Source organism: Dendrobates tinctorius, unplaced genomic scaffold (genome assembly GCF_039654945.1).
Source record: "Dendrobates tinctorius isolate UK_male_01 unplaced genomic scaffold, ASM3965494v1 ptg000034l, whole genome shotgun sequence".
In the NCBI taxonomy this organism is placed as follows: domain Eukaryota; kingdom Metazoa; phylum Chordata; class Amphibia; order Anura; family Dendrobatidae; genus Dendrobates; species Dendrobates tinctorius.
In genome coordinates, this window is record NW_027361702.1 from 12,121,917 (window position 1) to 12,136,856 (window position 14,940).

At 51.0% G+C, this 14,940-nt stretch overlaps 1 protein-coding gene across 1 annotated transcript; it reads right to left on the reverse strand.

Annotated features, from left to right (window-relative positions):
* Window positions 1–655: 655 nt before the first annotated feature.
* On the reverse strand, window positions 656–14,249 carry LOC141087535 (uncharacterized). Its single transcript, XM_073573104.1, has 2 exons — window positions 13,619–14,249; window positions 656–2,833 (listed from the first exon to the last, which is right to left on the reverse strand). The coding sequence occupies exons 1-2, from the start codon at window positions 14,085–14,087 to the stop codon at window positions 2,358–2,360; spliced, it is 945 nt and encodes a 314-aa protein (XP_073429205.1). The 5' UTR covers window positions 14,088–14,249; the 3' UTR covers window positions 656–2,357.
* Between the last annotated feature and the right edge of the window lie 691 nt (window positions 14,250–14,940).

A 14,940-nucleotide genomic window follows, 5' to 3' on the forward strand; every position in this document is an offset into this window, starting at 1 on the left:
CTCTCTGATTGGTAGCTTTCTGTGTCCACTGTGATAAGGCAGCCAGTCTGTGGTGGGGCCGTGGTTTATCTACCTGGCATCAGGTTTACTAGAACTCTAGTGATAAAATACTTGTTTTCTCAGCAGGAGATTATCAAAACTATAACAAGCAGCCCATTAAGTGACACATCATTGGAATCAGGGTCTTTGACCCTATATGATGCTGCTCTCAGATTACATAGCAAAAACCTGCTAACAGATTCCCTTTAAATAGGTAATGCGATAAGGTCTACAGTTGCTCACTTCTGTATCAGAAGTAATTGGTACTGCAGAGGTTACGACCTAAAGGTATATCCTGTTCGTTACAAGTATACAATCAGCAGGTAATGTACAGGCGTGTCTCGGCAGATACGTGGGTCATATTGTCAAAGCTTACTTCCGATGCAGAAGTCAGCGGCTCTGTATGTTACTAAAGGGCACTAAAGTGGCCCGTTCTCCCAATATTTAAAGGAATCCTTCAGGATACACAACAAAATGTGATGTCTGGTGCTGGGCCTCAGGGGACGGGACACAACTAATATACGGTAAGTTCTCAATTTGCTCTTTTACCAGGTGTTACTATACCCAAATCCCAGAGCAGGTCACCTTCTTCCATTCCCCTACTTCTGGGATGTACTTTTTTTTTTTTTTATATTCACATTTACTTTGTTTACCCCCCCTTCCGCCAAAGTCAATCTTGGCCTTTTGTTGTACATAGAACAAACTTTCATTAACTTTTTAAAGGGGAATAATGTAACCAATACAGCAATTCCTAATTTATGTTTTTTTTTTTTTCTTTTTAAACAGTAATTCGCAATTGATTATTTTCTCCTTTCAACAGCGTTCACCATGTGGGATAAATAGTTTTATAGTTCAGATTTCTAAAAAAAATGTATTACTTTTTACTAAATAAAGCTTTACTACTAAAACTGGGTTGTTGTTTTTTTTTTAGTTTTACGGTTTTTTTTTCTAAATTTTTTTCAATACTTATTAGTCCCAAAAGGGGACCAGAACATGAGATCCTTTGCTTACATCAATAATGCGGTTATGCAGTGCATTACCTAACCTGTCAGAGCAAGGCTAGGGCTACAAGAGGACTTGTTCGGCAGCAACTTGTCCATAACCTACCCCTCACATGATATTGTAGAGCTTGGATTTTGCTGTAAGTAAAACAGCCAAACTGTAGACAAGTCACAAGTTGCGGTGACTCAAATCCTCAACATATTTGGGAAACATTTATGACGATGTTGCAGGTCGCATCTCAACACCATAGGGCATAATTACATCCAATGTGTCCCTTCAAGTTCAGTGCCAAGTAGCCTCAGACTGACCAGCTATTAGACCCCAGAGCTGATGGGTCTGCCCTATTACAGCTTATTTTTAGGCCTCTGGTTGCTAATAGCACTTTGCAATTGCGTTGCGGGAGTGCCGATGGACTTACAGAGGGAGAACTCTCCATCTGTCAAACTCTTCACATGCCACTGTCACTAAAGAAAGTGATATCTAAGGGGGTTAAAGTGCAGAGATCGAAGCCAGCTCGGTCCCAGCGCACTTAACAGCTCAGCTAAATATTATAGCCGATTCCTACTGAAGTTGTGGCCGTTACATCCTCGAAACGTAACAATGCTGTAATTAGCGTCAAATTCAGGATGTACGGGTGCATCCAAAATCAGGAAGGTGGGTTACTTCTAGCTATGCAGAGTGTCTTGAATGGTTTTCCTGTTGGTAGGAAGTAAGGGTGGAAGACATTAGAACAGGGGTGGGGAACCCCTGGCCATTTAAGGCCCTTAATGACCTTTTATCTGGCCCCTGGGCACATTCCTGGGGGCTGCAGTGCATGGGCCGACAGCTGTTTTATGATGGTCACCAGCTATTTACTTTCTTCTTGCTCTGCTCACTACTGAACGTTGAGGTGTGTTAAATGAAAGATCACGTCCGAACACCAGTGCCAGCGTCAGGACGTACTTTGTGGGCAGAGTTAGTAGGCGACTTGTACAGCCCCCAAAGGATGGTAGAAATATCCAAATGGCCCTCGCCAGAAAAAAAAAAGGCTCCCCACCCCTGGTTTAGAAGAAATAGTGGACAAAAAGAATGAATAAAATACAAAAAAGCCCCATTAATTAATCCTAAGCCAAAAGACCACCATTTGGCTCAATCTTTTACTTAAAATGAAAAGCAAGCCATGGTTTTATTAAATAATAAAAATAAAAAAAATCCAAAATGCCACGTTCGATATTGAACATAGAGTTAGTTGCTCAATACATACAGTTCTTGAAGATATTAACTGCGATCTCCAAGTGTAGTTGACTTAGTGATGGTAGGTGTCCACGTTTGTGGTTTTAGGGTTTATAGTTGTGTATTGGAGCTGATAATGCAAGTTGGCCATTTGGAGCAATTTCATTTCCATTATCTTCCAGAAGCCCCGAAATGTCAGCATTGGGAATGCTATCGTGGTAGCTGCTGAAACTGATATTGTCCTCCTTCAGTTCAATGGTCCAAAAAGGAGCGTTCAGCTTCCGGCTCTGATACTCTCTGTACATGTACACGGCCCCCACAAATCCCATCAGCAGAACCACCACAATAATGATGACCGTCAGGATGATGATATTGAATTGAGTCCATGACATATCCGCTAAAGCGGAAGTGCTGTTATCCGAGGAACTTGTGATATAAAAGGTTTGGAATGTCGTAGTTAGGAAACTTTTGGTTGATAGAAGAACTTCCACTGTAGTGATGGTAGCCGGTGCGCTTGTACTGGTGGTGACATGTCCGTCCAATGTTGGGGTCGGCGGTGCAGGACTCTCGGTAACTAGATCTAGGACAAAAAAATAAAAAAAATAATGAAAACATGACCCTTCTGTGCCATATTGTGTCCACTGCACCTCCTCTAAATCTCATAAGGTTTGTAAATTTGGATACAAGGCTTATTGATAACTTTTTTGTCTTGTGGTATTCAATTACTTTTTGCGCAAAACAAAAAACTATTTTTTCTTTGATAAAGTCACACAAAGTAAATATCAAAATGTCACAAAAGTGCACCAGCTGTCAAAAAAATAAGACATGGCACAAAACAGAGAATAAGGCACAAAAAAAAGAGCAAATTATTCCAGAAAAGTGGAGAAGCAGCAATGAAGGACGGGGGCGACAGACTGACCGGCACACACCAGAAAAGCATTATTATCCATAGGAGTTAAAGGGATTGTCAATTACTTTACACCTGCTCCTCCACCCAAGTCCTGCATTGGTATACGAGGCACGCTTTCTGATGGTGTCTATGCTTCTATACAGCGGACGCACCATTTAACATGGAGCCTTGGTTTTTACGAACACTGAGGCAAGTGCCACCATATTCTTGAAAGCAGGATGTGTGAATGAGAGGGGCCAATGTCAGGATTTATTGACCTCGACCCCACAGGGGCCGTTATACGGTCAGTGGTTGTAGAGGTAATATAAGATCTGATGGGACAATCTACCCAATGTTCTGGGACACTTCTTGCAGGGCTGTGGAGTCGATAAGCCAAACCTCCGACTCCTCACTTTCCATGACACCGACTCCACAGCCCTGTTTCTGTGTATTAAATGGTCCCGACTACTTTGTGTCAGAAGTAATAAAACTTGCACCATTTTGAGGTCTTCCCTTCCACGTCTGACTTTTTCCTTAGGACCAAGGCGAAGAAAAATAAGAAGTTGCTGTATGCACAAGCTTGATCTGATATTGGGATCACCCTCAGCCATGCAAGTCATAGAGTCCATGGAAAATACCGGACTGCACTCCGATGACATCGCCGATTGGAGAAGAAGAGGAAGACTTTTTTAGTTCTCCATTTTCTCATCCAACTGACCACACAGTTTTGAATTGAGCAGGAAGAGGAAGTCAAATCACCTCCAGCCTGGACTTCCTCTTCATGTTCGATTTATCCGAAGGCGGGGACAGTGATGCCAGCGCTGATTGGGGGCCGGGTATCACGTGTCACAACCACACGGGAGCCCCCGAGGAGAGCGAGTTCTAACACCGATACAGGAGTATAAGCTTTATTATCTTATGGGGAGGGTCAAACATTTAGATCAAGAAGGTGTTCTCCTAGTAGTGGACGACCCCTTTAATAGAAAGTGTCGATTAGGCTTCGGTTACACGGTGACTTTGGCTATGGCACCTGTTGCGCAGCCAACATTTAGTAGGCGTCAGCGCCACAACACGAGTGGGTCGCATTGTGTCCCTAACAAGCAAGTTGCAAGAAGTTGGGTGACGTCCGTTTTCTTGCGATGTTCTTGTCGCAGTGTCCTCGCGGCTGCAGCGTGACCTCATTCACTGGTATTGTGCAGCGACGTCGCCAGTCAGGTACAGCGCCCAGCGACACAGTGAAGCTATAAAATAAGGAGTCTTGGCAGAAAAAACACCGCATGAAATACATACTTTAAGGGATTTCCCCCCCATTGGTTTGAAAAGATGAAAATGCTGACAATTCTCTGATGTTACTGACGCGCTGCAGATAAATTATTTCAAGTCTGCAAGAAAAAAAAATAAGCCCCATGTACACGAGATGTCAGAAATCACATTCACATTGCTGGCGATGAAAAATGGAGCATTTATTCCCCCCCAGGGTAAAACTACCACAAAAATGCATGAACACATTCTAAGGGTACAGCTACTAAATGGCCTATTCACAGGTAAAATACACATAGGTCACAAATCACTAGGACACGTCGGACGGTGGGGTCGGTCAGGCTTGTCTGCAGATGATTCAGTTTTCACAATAGCTAACGCAAGACCGAGGTCACACAGGGAGGTCGGTCGTTGGGGCCGTGTTTTGTCTTCGGCCGGGGTCACACTTGCGAGTGCAACGCGAGAAACTCACGCGAATCTCACTTCAAGTGACCTGATGCATAGAAAGACATGCAGCCGCAAACTCCGGTCCCAAGTGCTGGTGGCAGTGCCGGGTATTGAGGTGAGAGATTCTAGCGAGTTTCTCACATTGCACTCGCAAGTGTGACCCCGGCCTAAGACAAAACACGGCCCCAAAGACCGACCTCCCTGTGTGACCACAGCTTATGTCTTTCTAGCACCGGATGTGATGCCACTGTATAACTACGGACCTCAGGTTTCCATGTTGAGCAGCACAGCCAAATTTACCAGATGATATGGCATATAAAAACCTCTTTATACAAAGCACCCTGGTGGGCTCAGTACTCCGGACAGCAGGCTTTTCCCATAAATGGCTTCATAGGACTAGACTTGAGAATTGCCGAAAAAAAAAAAGTGTAATACAATTAATCCCTTACATACCAGACCTGAACCTGTCTTAAAAGTGGTATTCCCATCTCCAAGATCCTATCCTAATATGTAATTTGACAGGTCAGTGATTGATTCGTGATGTTGGTCTACTAGGCATTGCTCCCACCTAGCCAGAATCCTACTCCACACTGATGAGGGGCAACACCCCGAAACAGCTGCCTGTGGATGGATACCTGGCCTTGGTATTTCCCTTGTCATATCTGTAAACTTGTAAAGAGCTGGATATTGACTTAAAGGGCCACTTAATATGGTGGTAATGGTGGTTTCCGAAAGGAGCCACTCCTTGGCTGGGTCCTTACCTGGAGGAAGATCTGACTAGTCCCGTGTTTGAGACTCTTAAATGAGGCTCCACGGACTTTATTTGCAAATATGTAATAGGTGCAATAATAATATTAGCAAATACCTCCATTTAAACATGTGATATAGTACTTCTGATTCACCATCTCTTTCCTCATGTGCAGGTATTGCAGGTGCTTACGTATCCATGATTATGACCACTAGCAACTAGCTACAGGTAACTATATCAGTGGTCATAACCATGGATACCTAAGGTCCAGCAATGACTGCACATGAGGAGAGAGACAGCAAATCAGAGGAACTATACCACATCTGTAACTGGAGGTATTGGCTAATAGTATTATACACCTGCTGCATATTGGGATAGGATTTTGAAGATGTGAATACCACTTTAAAGACTGGTTGTTTTTTTTTTATTTTTGCCTCTGCTTTTTAGTACTCAGGTTTTTTTTTGTCATTGATGTATCAGTATGAGGCTGTGTTTTACGTAGGATAAATTGGATTATTTTTAGGGACATGCAGTTACAGTGCAATTTCTGGTAGAGTGCTTCAAATAACATGTTGCATGAATTCCACAGGTTATTACGGCCGTAAGGATTTTTTGTTATATGTAATAATGTTTTTCTTAAATGAAAATAAATGTTTGTTTTCTGGTGGGTACTTTACTTTATTATTGTTGTTTTCCTTTTTTGCAGGAAACTTACACAATCATAAAGTCTCCCTTTACTTTCACACATTGGTCAGGCTGTTCAGTTTCTCACATTGGTCAGCCATTGAAGTGCTCAGGCAATTCTTTACTTTAGTAAACATCACTAATTTAATTACACTCTTCTAATCCTAGCAGCCAGGCTCTGGTGAGGACACAGACATGGAGGAAAGGTCTGTCAATATAGAACGGCTAACACTGCCTGATTGGGGTCTGCGAGGATCCAGCAACGCTGGTCAGATACCCGGCGACCATATGCCGGCCAGGTCCTCCAGAACCATCGGTGCTGTTTATTTATGATGGCGCCCCAGACAAGCGCTGGAAATTTGTAGCACCGGGCCGTAGTTAGGTTAAACACTATATAAACGCACTTAAAGGGAATCTGTCACCCCATTTTAGCCCTATCAGCTGCCGCCACCGCCATCAGGGGCTTATCTACAGCTTTCTGTAACGCATTCTGTAATGCTGTAGATAAGCCCCCGATGTAACCCGAAAGATAAGAAAAAAGGGTTAGATTATACTCACCACGGCGTTCGGTCCGGTCCGATGGGTGTTGTGGACCTGCGCCTCCCATCTTCATATGATGCCGTCCTCCTTCTTACTTCTGCCGCGGCTCCAGCGCACGCGTACTTTATCTGCCCTGTTGAGAGCAGAGTACTGAAGTGCGGAGGCGCGGGACCTCTCTGACCTTTCCCGGCGCCTGCGTGCTGCAGTACTTTACTCTGCCCTCAACAGGACAGATAAAGTACACCTGTGCAGGAGCTGCAACAGAAGTAAGAAGGAGGACGGCATCATATGACGATGGGAGGCGCCAGACCGGACCGCGACTCCCATCGGACCGGGCCGAGCGCCAGGGTGAGTATAATCTCTTTTTTCTTATCTTTCAGGTTACATCGGGAGCTTGTCTACAGCATTACAGAATACATTACAGAATGCTGTTGATAAGCCCCTGATGGCTGTGGCCGCATGTTATAGGCCAAAAATGGGGTGACAGATTCCCTTTAAACTTCTGAAAAAGAAAAAAAAAAAAAATATCATCAGAGCTGGTTGCCCACAGACCCCAGAAGGCGGCTTCCATGTTACCACAGCAGGCTGGCTCTGCTGGGAAACACTGGTGGTCTTTTAGGTGCTAATAGACCAGCACGCTGATTAAACCACATTTGGTGTCTCCAGAATTGGTGGTCATGAGTGGGTTTAACCACCAAATGAAAGATTTAAGGGATTGTTCACTACTGCCCTACCACTTCTTAATGCAAAAGTGCCACAGTCAGCCACATATGCCGGGGGTGTAAGGGGGAACGTTTCTCCTTGTGAAGACCACCACGCTGACATAGGGAGACATATGCCATGCAATGCTCCCCTGGGAATTAATGGCAAGCAGAGATATTCTCCGGAAAGCAGCCTGCCAACATAATTAGTATGTGTTTGCCCCAAAAGTGAAAGAGGGTTGTCCACTACTCGTCTTAATAACTATATTCCCCCATCTGAAATAAAACCATGCTATACTCTGCGGTGATGCTGGGCACCGGGGCTCACATGACTTTATGTCATCAGCCTTGTAGCTAAACAGCAGCCACTTCATGCTCACTTATTTCTGGATGACGTCACCGAGCAGCAGCTCATACTTCTTATATAAGGTAGTTTCATCTTAAGGAAGGGAGAGTGAAGTGACCGCTGATTGGCTGCAAGGGCTCACAACGTGTCATGCAATCCTTGGCACCGGAGGAGAGTATGGCCCGAGCCCCCGACACCGCCGTCACCGGTACATCATCATCAGAGGAGAGTATAGCCTGAGCCCCGTCACCGGTACATCATCATCAGAGGAGAGTATAGCCTGAGCCCCGTCACCGGTACATCATCATCAGAGGAGAGTATAGCCTGAGCCCCGTCACCGGTACATCATCATCAGAGGAGAGTATAGCCTGAGCCCCGTCACCGGTACATCATCATCAGAGGAGAGTATAGCCTGAGCCCCGTCACCGGTACATCATCATCAGAGGAGAGTATAGCCTGAGCCCCGTCACCGGTACATCATCATCAGAGGAGAGTATAGCCTGAGCCCCGTCACCGGTACATCATCATCAGAGGAGAGTATAGCCTGAGCCCCGTCACCGGTACATCATCATCAGAGGAGAGTATAGCCTGAGCCCCGTCACCGGTACATCATCATCAGAGGAGAGTATAGCCTGAGCCCCGTCACCGGTACATCATCATCAGAGGAGAGTATAGCCTGAGCCCCGGCACCGGTACATCATCATCATCAGAGGAGAGTATAGCCTGAGCCCCGGCACCGGTACATCATCAGAGGAGAGTATAGCCTGAGCCCCGGCACCGGTACATCATCATCAGAGGAGAGTATAGCCTAAGCCCCGTCACTGGTACATCATCATCAGAGGAGAGTATAGCCTGAGCCCCGTCACTGGTACATCATCATCAGAGGAGAGTATAGCCTGAGCCCCAGCACCGCCGTCACTGGTACATCATCAGAGGAGAGTATAGCCTGAGCCCACCTCTGCCATCACTGGTACAGCATCAGAGGAGAGTATAGCCTGGGCCCCAGCACCGCCGTCACTGGTACATCATCAGAGGAGAGTATAGCCTGAGCCCCGACACCCCCGTCACTGGTACAGCATCAGAGGAGAATATAGCCTGAGCCCCGACACCCCCGTCACTGGTACAGCATCAGAGGAGAATATAGCCTGAGCCCCGACACCCCCGTCACTGGTACAGCATCAGAGGAGAGTATAGCCTGAGCCTTGGCACCGCCGTCACTGGTACAGCATCATCAGAGGAGAGTATAGCCTGAGCCCCAGCACCGCCGTCACTGGTACATCATCAGAGGAGAGTATAGCCTGAGCCCACCTCTGCCATCACTGGTACAGCATCAGAGGAGAGTATAGCCTGGGCCCCAGCACCGCCGTCACTGGTACATCATCAGAGGAGAGTATAGCCTGAGCCCACCTCTGCCATCACTGGTACATCATCAGAGGAGAGTATAGCCTGAGCCCCGACACCCCCGTCACTGGTACAGCATCAGAGGAGAATATAGCCTGAGCCCCGACACCCCTGTCACTGGTACAGCATCAGAGGAGAATATAGCCTGAGCCCCGACACCCCCGTCACTGGTACAGCATCAGAAGAGAATATAGCCTGAGCCCCGACACCCCCGTCACTGGTACAGCATCAGAGGAGAATATAGCCTGAGCCCCGACACCCCCGTCACTGGTACAGCATCAGAGGAGAATATAGCCTGAGCCCCGACACCCCCGTCACTGGTACAGCATCAGAGGAGAATATAGCCTGAGCCCCGACACCCCCGTCACTGGTACAGCATCAGAGGAGATTATAGCCTGAGCCTTGGCACCGCCGTCACTGGTACAGCATCAGAGGAGAGTATAGCTTGAGCCACGACAACGCCGTTACTGGTACATCAGAGGAGAGTATAGCCTGAGCCCACCACTGGTACAGCATCAGAAGAGAGTATAGCCTGAGCCCCGTCACCGGTACAGCATCAGAGGAGAATATAGCCTGAACCCCGGCACCGCCGTCACTGGTACAGCATCAGAGGAGAGTATAGCCTGAGCCCCGTCACTGGTACGGCATCAGAGGAGAGTATAGCCTGAGCCCCGTCACTGGTACGGCATCAGAGTATAGCCTGAGCCCTGGCACCGCCGTCACTGGTACATCATCAGAGGAGAGTATAGCCTGAGCCCCGTCACTGGTACGGCATCAGAGGAGAGTATAGCCTGAGCCCTGGCACCGCCGTCACTGGTACATCATCAGAGGAGAGTATAGCCTGAGCCCCGTCACTGGTACGGCATCAGAGGAGAGTATAGCCTGAGCCCTGGCACCGCCGTCACTGGTACATCATCAGAGGAGAATATAGCCTGAACCCCGGCACCGCCGTCACTGGTACAGCATCAGAGGAGAGTATAGCCTGAGCCCCGTCACTGGTACGGCATCAGAGGAGAGTATAGCCTGAGCCCCGTCACTGGTACGGCATCAGAGGAGAGTATAGCCTGAGCCCCGTCACTGGTACGGCATCAGAGGAGAGTATAGCCTGAGCCCTGGCACCGCCGTCACTGGTACATCATCAGAGGAGAGTATAGCCTGAGCCACGACAACGCCGTTACTGGTACATCAGAGGAGAGTATAGCCTGAGCCCACCACTGGTACAGCATCAGAAGAGAGTATAGCCTGAGCCCCGTCACCGGTACAGCATCAGAGGAGAATATAGCCTGAACCCCGGCACCGCCGTCACTGGTACAGCATCAGAGGAGAGTATAGCCTGAGCCCCGTCACTGGTACGGCATCAGAGGAGAGTATAGCCTGAGCCCCGTCACTGGTACGGCATCAGAGTATAGCCTGAGCCCTGGCACCGCCGTCACTGGTACATCATCAGAGGAGAGTATAGCCTGAGCCCCGTCACTGGTACGGCATCAGAGGAGAGTATAGCCTGAGCCCTGGCACCGCCGTCACTGGTACATCATCAGAGGAGAGTATAGCCTGAGCCCCGTCACTGGTACGGCATCAGAGGAGAGTATAGCCTGAGCCCTGGCACCGCCGTCACTGGTACATCATCAGAGGAGAATATAGCCTGAACCCCGGCACCGCCGTCACTGGTACAGCATCAGAGGAGAGTATAGCCTGAGCCCCGTCACTGGTACGGCATCAGAGGAGAGTATAGCCTGAGCCCCGTCACTGGTACGGCATCAGAGGAGAGTATAGCCTGAGCCCCGTCACTGGTACGGCATCAGAGGAGAGTATAGCCTGAGCCCTGGCACCGCCGTCACTGGTACATCATCAGAGGAGATTATAGCCTGAGCCCTGGCACCGCCGTCACTGGTACATCATCAGAGGAGAGTATAGCCTGAGCCTCGGCACCACTGTCACTGGTACTGTATCAGAGGAGAGTATAGCCTGAACCCCGGCACCGACGTCACTGGTACAGCATCAGAGGAGAGTATAGCCTGAGCCCCGTCACTGGTACGGCATCAGAGGAGAGTATAGCCTGAGCCCCGTCACTGGTACGGCATCAGAGGAGAGTATAGCCTGAGCCCTGGCACCGCCGTCACTGGTACATCATCAGAGGAGAGTATAGCCTGAGCCTCGGCACCACTGTCACTGGTACTGTATCAGAGGAGAGTATAGCCTGAACCCCGGCACCGCCGTCACTGGTACAGCATCAGAGGAGAGTATAGCCTGAGCCCCGTCACTGGTACGGCATCAGAGGAGAGTATAGCCTGAGCCCCGTCACTGGTACGGCATCAGAGGAGAGTATAGCCTGAGCCCCGTCACTGGTACGGCATCAGAGGAGAGTATAGCCTGAGCCCTGGCACCGCCGTCACTGGTACATCATCAGAGGAGAGTATAGCCTGAGCCTCGGCACCACTGTCACTGGTACAGCATCAGAGTATAGCCTGTTTTTTTTCCCCAGACGGGGAATATAGTAATTGAGGAGAGGTTGTCAGAATAGCAGACATCTTTCAGATTTGAACGTCCATTCACCAGGGATACAGATTTTTTTTTTTTTTTTTTAACTACCACGTGATTGATGGGATTCTCAGTATGGGAGAGACCTGTCAATCACCTGGGCTGCAGTGGGTTAGATGTCCGGATGAGGGCGCTGCCAGACTGGTCTCATTCCTCTCTATGGACCCTCAGTTGTGCTAAAAGGACAACATTTACCAGGTTGCTACTTCTCACCACTTGTATCATAAAGGCTACAACACTTTGTCCAAGAAATCTCCCATAGATCAGCATTAGTACTGAAGAAAGGAGGAACCACGGGCACTGCCATAACCTGATGTGGTGACGCAGGTTCCTGAGTTGTCACGTTTCAGCATGTTTCAGAGTCCTCAGGTGTTTGTCATGTGAAAGCCGGAGGAAGCAGTCAGCCTGGAATGTAACCCCGCTAGATTGTGCAGCTGCGATGTGGTTGTCCTGGGATCTGTCACTACTCTATGGTCTGACTGCAACTAAACACAAGATGGAAACTATTCCTAGTATTTGGAGGATACAGCTATAGCTCCCTGTGCCCAGTAACATCAGGGGCAGCAGCAGTCAGGCCTGGAGACCCCCTGCGGTACGTGGAGGAGACCCTCAGACCCCAGTAACATCAGGGGCAGCAGTAGTCAGGCCTGGAGAACCCCTGCGGTACGTGGAGGAGACCCTCAGACCCCAGTAACATCAGGGGCAGCAGTAGTCAGGCCTGGAGAACCCCTGCGGTACGGGGAGGAGACCCTCAGACCCCAGTAACTTCAGGGACAGCAGCAGTCAGGCCTGGTGACCCCCTGCGGTATGTGGAGGAGACCCCTAGCCCCCAGCAACATCAGGTGCAGCAGCAGTCAGGCCTGGAGACCCCTAGCCCCCAGTAACATCAGGTGCAGCAGCAGTCAGGCCTGGAGACCCCTAGCCCCCAGTAACATCAGGTGCAGCAGCAGTCAGGCCTGGAGACCCCTAGCCCCCAGTAACATCAGGTGCAGCAGCAGTCAGGCCTGGAGACCCCTAGCCCCCAGTAACATCAGGTGCAGCAGCAGTCAGGCCTGGAGACCCCTAGCCCCCAGTAACATCAGGTGCAGCAGCAGTCAGGCCTGGAGACCCCTAGCCCCCAGTAACATCAGGTGCAGCAGCAGTCAGGCCTGGAGACCCCTAGCCCCCAGTAACATCAGGTGCAGCAGCAGTCAGGCCTGGAGACCCCTAGCCCCCAGTAACATCAGGTGCAGCAGCAGTCAGGCCTGGAGACCCCTAGCCCCCAGTAACATCAGGTGCAGCAGCAGTCAGGCCTGGAGACCCCTAGCCCCCAGTAACATCAGGTGCAGCAGCAGTCAGGCCTGGAGACCCCTAGCCCCCAGTAACATCAGGTGCAGCAGCAGTCAGGCCTGGAGACCCCTAGCCCCCAGTAACATCAGGTGCAGCAGCAGTCAGGCCTGGAGACCCCTAGCCCCCAGTAACATCAGGTGCAGCAGCAGTCAGGCCTGGAGACCCCTCACCCCCAGTAACATCAGGTGCAGCAGCAGTCAGGCCTGGAGACCCCTAGCCCCCTGTAACATCAGGTGTAGCAGCAGTCAGGCCTGGAGACCCCTAGCCCCCAGTAACATCAGGTGCAGCAGCAGTCAGGCCTGGAGACCCCTAGCCCCCAGTAACATCAGGTGCAGCAGCAGTCAGGCCTGCTCTCACTGACAAGCGGCATTGTGACGTCACCGGAACAAAGAGCAGAGCCCCAACACAGGCGAGCGCGGCGCATCTACAGACCGGTCCCGGCACAACGCGGGGAGAGCGCATGGAGATGTCGCGATAGTCACCTTCTGTCGTGCTACTGCCGGTGGGGCCTCTAGTGATGGGCAGAGTCGGGGTCGCGGGTGCTGTTGTCGCCGGTGCTGCTGTGGTCGGTGCTGGAGTCGCCGCTGCTGGGGTCACCGATGCCTCTGCGGGGCCGGTACTAGGGGGCACGATCTCACCCGGGGTCCCCGGATCCCGTGCTAGCTCCTCGGACACGGTGCTGGCCGTTGCTGTGGACGCTAGTCCTGGCTCTGTCGCAGTCCCGAGTGTCGTGCTGGACCCGTTCACCGCCTCTGTAGTGAACGAGGGCTCCGTTCCGGTTTCCGCTGGTGTTATCGTTGTGTTCACGGGCTCGTACGCCGGTGCACTAACGGTAGCGTTCAGATCTTCCGGGTAGAGGGTCGTCTGGTTCCCGTCCAGGCTCGTACAGCTACGTAGCAGTAGCACACAGGCGGCCGCCAGATATAACGCCGTCCCTGCTCGTACAGCCATCTCCCATTTTCCTGCCTCGCCTAAAGGACCGCAGCGATGTCCGACTGCAGATCACCCCGGGCGCAGGCACGGTACCGACTGCTCATCGCCTACAATGCGGCTGACACCTGTGTATGATCGGCAGCGACTCCGTCCAATCACGGGCCGAGACCCAGAACCCGTGGTGGGAGAGCAGCCAATCGGCAGCGTCCTATGCGCAGTGACGTAAATGCCTGAGCCAATCGGCGTGCTCGGTTCCCCAGCAGGTAACATGTATGGGGCGAGCCCTGATAACATAGGTGTTATTGGCTGCGCAGCCGGGAGCGATGTTTGAGTGACCACTGCTCCCAAGAGGCGGCCCGGAGCCGTGACTGAGTGACCACTGCTCCCAAGAGGCGGCCCGGAGCCGTGACTGAGTGACCACTGCTCCCACGGGGCGGCCCGGAGCCGTGACTGAGTGACCACTGCTCCCACGGGGCGGCCCGGAGCCGTGACTGAGTGACCACTGCTCCCACGGGGCGGCCCGGAGCGGTGACTACTGCTCCCACGGGCGGCCGGGAGCGGTGACAGCTGCTCCAACTGGGCGGCCAGGAGCGGTGACTACTCCCACAGGTCAGCCGGGAGCGGTGACTGCTGCTCCCACGGGGCGACCGGGAGCGGTGACTGCTGCTCCCACGGGGCGGCCGGGAGCGGTGACTACTGCCCCAACGGGGCGGCCGGGAGCGGTGACTGCTGCTCCCACGGGTCGGCCGGGAGCGGTGACTGCTGCTCCCACGGGTCGGCCGGGAGCGGTGACTGCTGCTCCAACGGGTCGGCCGGGAGCGGTGACTACTGCCCCAACGGGGCGGCCGGGAGCGGTGACTGCTGCTCCCAC